General features: G+C 17.6%; 1 protein-coding gene across 1 annotated transcript, besides 1 other annotated feature; it reads right to left on the reverse strand.

Moving 5' to 3' along the window:
* Positions 1 to 2,179: 2,179 nt before the first annotated feature.
* Positions 2,180 to 2,679: a repeat region.
* Positions 2,680 to 5,349: 2,670 nt separating this feature from the next.
* Positions 5,350 to 6,307, reverse strand: PRELSG_0019900 (Plasmodium exported protein, unknown function; the record flags this gene model as incomplete). Its single annotated transcript, XM_028678444.1, has 2 exons — positions 5,350 to 5,994; positions 6,113 to 6,307. The coding sequence occupies 2 exons, from the start codon at positions 6,305 to 6,307 to the stop codon at positions 5,350 to 5,352; spliced, it is 840 nt and encodes a 279-aa protein (XP_028531061.1).
* Positions 6,308 to 7,934: the final 1,627 nt, after the last annotated feature.

A 7,934-nucleotide genomic window follows, 5' to 3' on the forward strand; every position in this document is an offset into this window, starting at 1 on the left:
AATGTTAAAAAAAAATGATATATTACAATATTATAAATCCTAGTATAGTGTTGGTTAATAAAAAAATTGTTATTAACCTTTTGTAAAATAAAATAAGCTACTAGTCAAAAAGCGTAAAGTTACTCTTTGGTAAATTTAGATGTATTTCAGAGGATAAATCTAAAGATTTAATATCAAATTTTTTGAATATTTATGAAAAAAGCCTTTTTTTTAATAATCCATATATTAGCAGTATTGGTATAAATCGATCAGTAGTATCCATGTGAAAAATGCAAGAAAGTTAAGTGTCTTTAAAAGTTTAGTGTATTTATTAAATAAAGAGTTAATTAAGTCAAAAAGCACATACTTTAGTTCTGGAAAAAAAGAATTATTAAACAAAAATGTAATATTATTTTTACTTCATGGTATTAAAAAATGTGAAGATGTATATGAAAAATATAAGTTGTCTTAAATTTTTTTAAAGATTAATCAATAAATGATATTATTAAGATATTTTAAATAACATTAGGAATTATTAATAAATAAATATGTATTATTTGTATATATAAGATATTAGATAAATAAAAGACGTTATTAATTTTTCTGTTTGAAATTTTGATTCATTAATTGCCTGTTTAATGAATTTGTTAGAGTATTAGTTAATAAAGGATGTTATTGATTTTTTGTGATGCATAAAGTCAGTTTACCTGTTGGGAAAATACCAGTCATATACTGACGCTACTTAAAAAAAAAAAATAAATATAGTTATATTTTTTTGTTTTTTTAATTTTTATATATCTTTGTAATTAATTTTTGTTTATTTTATTTTTATCCTAATTTTTATATATCTGATTTATTAATTATCCATTTAATGACTTTGCTAAGGCATTGAATGAACAATGTAATAAAGAGCATTTTTATAATTTAATATTTTTATTTGTTTATGCTTTTCCTTTTTAGTAAAGTTGCATAAAGATGATTAAGTGTTTAATTATTTAATAATTTATAAAGTATTCAATAGTTAACATATACTTAACATGTATTAAATATCTTATATAAACATACATACATAATATCTTTGACTGAAGATGATGTCTTTTACCTAAGTTTATATATTCTTCAAACTTTGGTTAATGAATAAATTCATTGCCCTTAATTAATATATACAGTTTAAGGTTTGTCTTAATAAAACTTATATATATTTTCGTAGTTAATTTCATAATATCAAATAAACTTTTAAAGCTTAAATAATTTTATCTTCTCTAGGAGTACATTGCATGCAAAAAGTCAAGATACTAGAACCTTGACCAACTTAGTGTGTCTAATTACTGTTTTTTCTTTAAGAAATATCTTGGTTATGATTATATTATATCTTTTTTTTTTTTTTTTTTTACAACAATTTTTTTTTATATTTTTTTTGGAGAGAGATTGAAAAAGAAAAGAATAACAAGTAAATTGCTTTTATTCTTATTTAACTTTTATAGACTTTTATTTTTCTTAAAGTGATTTAATTAATTTTGTATTATTGATTTATTATTTGGCCGTTTAATGACTTTGCTAGAGTATTAAACAAACAAATTAATAAAGAGCATTTATGACTAAGTAAAATTTCATTATGATTTTAATAGCTTTATTAATTGTTATAAATAAGTTTTTAATTACGAAGAATTAATTATTCTTTTAATTAAAAACGTACATACAAACTATAACAAATAATAAAATCAAATATTTATATTATTCAATGTTATTTCAAAATATAACATTGATTATAACAAAACATTATTAATTTTATCTTTTTAATTTTATAAAAGATAATTAAATTTTTATTTATTAAAAATTTCTACCCAAAAAAAAAAAAAAATTATTTTTTTTTTTTTTTAAAATATTTCAAAACAAAATAAACAAACACAAAAAAAAAATATATATATATATATTTTTTTTTTTTTTATTAGTGTTAGTACACAATTAGTTTGTACATACACATACACAAACTAGCTTAGTGTACTACAAAAATTATAATTTTCTCTGTTACTCAGTCAGTGCATGGGTATTTGTATATACACGTACAGTAACCTAGCATTTTGTACTGAAAAAGGTTAGTAATAACCTTTATTAACCACAATTAGTGACTAATAAAAGATATATTAACCTTTTATAGAGTAACAGTTATTCATATAGAATATATCGAGTTAGTCATTACATGATTTATTAATTGGATATTCAAAAAATCGAATAAAAGTAATGAATATCCAAGTTAATAAAGAGCAAATTTTAGAACTCCTTTATAATTTTGTATTATAGATCTTATTTATAATACAAAATTAATTAAATCACAAAAAATTTTTAAAATCTATAAAAGTTCAAAAAAAATAAAAGCAATCCACTTGCTAATCTTTTCTTATTTAATCTCTCTTCTTTTTAAAATCTTTTTTTTTTTTCTCAAAAAAAAATTAAAAAAAATAATATTTTTTTTTTTTAAAAAATAAAACATGCAGAAAAAAAAAATAAAATAAAAAAAAGACATAATATAACTATAACCGAGATGTGTCTTAAAAAAAAATATATAATTAGACACACTAAGTCAAGGTTCTAATAGCTTAATTTTTTAGCATGCAATATTTTTCTAAAGAAGACATAATTATTTAAATTTTAAATATTTAAAATGCAAATTAATTAAGAGAAATGGATTTATTCATTGACGATTGCATTCACTTGTTTTAAAAAAAGAAAATAAAGAAGGTTATGACCATTTTTTATAAAGTATGTGTTGTTACTGTTAAATTTAATTTTTAATTTTTTTTTTTTGATGAAAGATTTAATGGACATTTTTTTTGTAATTTTTTTGTTATTAAATAAAATTAATTTTTAAGAAATAAAAAAATTAAATTAAAAATTTAAGGAAAAACAAAAAGGATTTTATTTTTAATAATATTTAATTTTTACTTTTCTTTTTTATATTTAAAAGACTGTTAAAGACTATAATTTAAATTTATTTGTTTGTTTTAATTAATTATTTTACATGATAACTTTAATCAGGATTTAAATTTTTAATAAAAACGAAGGTATATCCTTATTAAAATAGATAAATTCATCTAAAACAATAATTGCTAAGTTATGCCAAACTACATCTGTAAGGTTATGTATTAGTAGCATAAATATATTTTTAAAATAATTAAAATCAATAGACATGTCTATGCATGTTCTTTATTAACTTGTTTCTCTATACTTGGTTAATAAAATTAGTTATTAACCTTTTGTAGTACACTAAGTTTACTACTTGTGTATGTACAAGTTAGCCATGCACTGACGCTAGTTAATAATAATAAAAAAAAAAAAAAATAAAATAAAGTTATTTTTTTTTTTGTTTATTTTTATTTATATACTTCTTTGTAATTTAAAAAAAAAAAAATTTAAATATTTTTTTTTTTGTTTGTCGAAATTATTTTTTTTTATGTTATGTTTTAATTTTTTTTTAGTGTTTTAAAAAATTAAAAGAAGAAATGTTAACTTATTAAAACTTAAGAGATAAAAGAAATGTTTATGTATTATTCAATGTATATTTTGAAATAACATTGAATATAATAAAATTTTGACTTTATTAATTATTATAGTTTATCTGTATGTTTTTAATTAAAAGAATAAGTAATTCTTTGTAAATAAAAACTCATTTATAATAATTAAAAACTAATATATATATAAACGTATATTTAGTTATACAATGCTCTTTATTAATTTGTTTGTTTAATACTCTAGCAAAGTCATTAAATGGCCAATTAATAAATCAATACTTAGTTAATAAAAGTATGCATATGGTTAATAAAAGATAATATTAACCTTTTATAGTACATTTATTTTATTAGTCGTATATGTACAAGTCAGCCATGCACTGACGCTAGTTAAAAAAAAAAAATATATAAAGTTATTTTTTTTTGTTTTGTTTATTTTTATTGTATATATATCTTTGTAATTAAAAAAAAAAAAAATTATTTTTTTTTTTGCCATTTGACATTTTTCGAATTAAAAAGAGAATTAATTTTTACTTACATAAAAACTTAAAAAAAAAAAATATAATGATAATATTATATTCAATGTGTATATTTGGAAATAACATTGAATGAATTAGAGCTCAATTTTTGTTATTTGTTATAAATTTTGTGTGTGTTTTTATATAAAAGAATATACTTATTTTTTGTAAATAAAAACTTCTTTATAACAGTTTAACATACTTATTAAAAGATGCAGTAAAATTAAATTCAAATTAAATATTATGCATCATAAGAAACCATTGTATTTATAATAAAAACAAATATATATATAAACGTATATTTATTTATGCATTCTCTCTATTAATTTGTTTGTTTAATACTCTAGCAAAGCTATTAAACAGGAAATTAATAAATCAATATCTGGTTAATAAAAGATGTTATTAATCTTTTATAGTACATTGAATTAGTTTACTAGTCGTGTATGTACAAGTTAGCCATGCACTGACGCTAGTTAGAGGGGAAAAAAAAAATATAAAGTTATTATTTTTTGTTGTTTATTTTTATATTATCGGTTAATAAAAGATATTATTAACCTTTTGTAATACACTAAGCTAGTTTACTAGTCGTGTATGTATAAGTTAGCTATGCACTGACTCTAATTATATAAAAAAAAAAAAAATTAAAATTATTTTTTTTTTTTTTTTTGGAGATTGTTGGATGTTTTTTTTTTTAATTAAATAAAGAATTAACTTTTACTCTTAAAAATTTAAGATATAAAACGAATAATGTTTATGTTATATTCAGTGTAATTGTTTAAAATAACATTGAATAAAATAAAGTTTTGACTTTATTAATTGATATAATTTGTTTGTATGTCTTTAATTAAAATAATAAACTTATTCTCTGTAAATAAAATCTCTTTTATAACAGTTTAACGTTCTGTTAAAAGATGTAGTAAAATTTAATTCAAATTAAATATTATGCATCATAAGAAACCATTCTATATACAATAAAAACAGGTATATATATATTTAAAAACGTATATTTAGTTATATATGCTCTTTATTAATTAGTTTGTTTAATACTCTATAAAAGTCATTAAACAGATATTTAATAAGTCAATACTCTAGCAAAGTCATTAAGCAGACATTTAATAAAACATCATTCTAATATATATATTTTCCTTATATGCAATACATGCATAAATAAAATATTATTTATATTATATTCCTTATTGATCCAATTTAAAATAGTTCGATATTACTATTTAATAATCAATGTATAACAAATATTACATAATTATAATTATTAAAAAATGAATTAAAGTCTGGATTCATTATAAAATTTATGAACACTCAATTTAATGAATCAACTATTTTATATCTCACATTATACTCCTTGATCTTCTATATTCATTTTTTTGAAATAATTTTTTTAAAGGGCAAGTCTTAGGATTATTTAAACTTTCTAAATTGCGTGGACTATCTTGATTACATGATTTTCCTAGGTTACATGATTTTTGTTCATTACGTAATTTTTCTAGATCACGTGAGCTTTCTAGATATTCCCACTCTTTTCTACACCTTTCTTCATATTTATTAGTCCATTTATATTGCATTTTTTCAAATTGGTTTAAATCCTTTTTTTTCTTTTTGAAAAAAGTTGAGTATTCTTTGTCAGTATGGTAACTTTTTTCATATTCTTTATACTCTTCGAAAATTTTTCTATGTATATCTTTTATATCTTTAAGTATTTCACTAAATAAATAATCGAATTTTTCTTGTTCCCATTTTCTTCCATATATAGAAAGTCTCACATTATTAATATAACACATATCTTCCCAATTTTCTAATACATTCCTTATTAATGAAACTGTAATTTTTTTAAAATCTTCTTCAAATTTGTTATATGGTCCATTCATGTATTCAAGTTTATTTATAATCTCAGATTCTTTCTCTGCTAGAGTCCTTAAATGATCTTTGTTGAATTTCAGTATAGAAATTTGCATGTTTTCCTTTTTGAATAAACACTAAAATAAAATTCGCAAATTAAAACATAAGAAAATATATTTATATTAATATAATGTTAATTTAAATAATTATCTTCTTATAAGAATAAGAATAATTTTAATGTGAATGTTATATTACTTCCAAAAAAAAACATGAAAGTCCAAGAAATAACACAGTAAAAAGTTTTAAGCAAATGGGAATCATGTTGATCTTCTTTTTAGCTGTTTTTCCTTTATTTATATATGAATTTGTGGGGTAACTTTTCGTGATAATACTATTTGAATCCAAAATATATTTCCTTAAATCACCATTTGATCTTATAAAATATATCATATTTAAATTCTATATTTATAAAATAAAAAATAACTTTTTCAAATAAAAAACTATTTTTAATATACTTTTAAGTGTGATTTATTTTTTATCATTAAAATCAAGATAAATCTTTTTAATTTAAAAAAAAACGGTAAAATTATATCATAAAAAGATATATATATAACTTTAAAGAGAAATTTTTTTTTTAATATCTCAATTTAAATTATTTAATTCATAATCTATATAGATAAATAATACATTAATTAAAATTACGTAAATTGCTATAATTCTACATATTAAATATTGAATATTGCCAAATTTTTTTTTTTTTATATCTTTTTAGAAATTTCAAAAAATAAATATGCATAATATATTTATTTACTTTTTTTTTTTTTTATTTAGTTTTTGTTTTTATTAATATATTAATAGTTTTTTAATTTTAGTATAAATAAAATATTTTAAAATTATTTAATATCTCAATATGCTATGCCAATATATATAAAATAAGTAATTACATGCATAAATAAATAATATAAAATTTATACTTTAAAAATATAAAATTAAAAAAAATTTAGATAAGATTATTTAGATGAATTTTTCACATCAATTAGCCTTTTCATTTTGATTTCACTATCATTTTAACTTTTTATTTGTTAATTATTAAATCAATTTGAATTTGAACAATACCTTTTTTTTTTTTTATCATGCTATTCAACCATATTTTTTATCATTTTTTAGTTATTTTACTTTTCACTCTTAAAAAATCTAAATTAATGTATTGTAAGAATAATTGTTTGAAAACTTTCATTACAAAGAAATTAAAAAAAATAAAAATAGATATATTGATAAAATAAATTTAATAAAATCAATTCTTTTTATTACTAATATAGTTAAAGAGTAAATGATAATTATTCAAAAAAAATAAATAAATAAAAAGGATAAATACAAAAGATATTCAGCAGAAACAAATAGTGAATTTTAAGAAATATGTTATAATACAAAATTTTTTTGCTTTTTTATATAAACTATCTGTTTCAATAAAAAGATTTAAAAAAAAATAAAAATAATTTTTTTTAATCTATTATATAAATCATTTAAATATTATTATTTATATATATAAATGTATGTTTATAATAACTCAAATGTAATTATTCGAAAGTATATGTATATATTATGTTTTCCTAAAAATAATGCTAGATATAACATTTTCTAAAAGTAAAAATTAAAAAATATTTATAGATATATTCTAAAAAAAAAAAAAAAAATAGAATTTTTAAATAGAATTAATAATAAATTACTCAAAAAAAGAAAAATAATTTCTTTAAAAATAAAGGTATAAAATTTAACATCAATTATCGTAAAGTAATTATTAAATCTATTATATAAATCATTTAAATATTATTATTTATATATATAAATGTATGTTTATAATAACTCAAATGTAATTATTTGAAAGTATATATATATATTATATTTTCCTAAAAATAATGCTAGATATAACATTTTCTAAAAGTAAAAATTAAAAAATATTTATAGATATATTCTAAAAAAAAAAAAAAATAGAATTTCTAAATAGAATTAATAATAAATTACTCAAAAAAAGAAAAATAATTTCTTTAAAAATAAAGGTATAAAATTTAATATCAAT

This window comes from Plasmodium relictum (genome assembly GCF_900005765.1).
Source record: "Plasmodium relictum strain SGS1 genome assembly, contig: PRELSG_00_v1_222, whole genome shotgun sequence".
In the NCBI taxonomy this organism is placed as follows: Eukaryota; Apicomplexa; class Aconoidasida; order Haemosporida; family Plasmodiidae; genus Plasmodium; species Plasmodium relictum.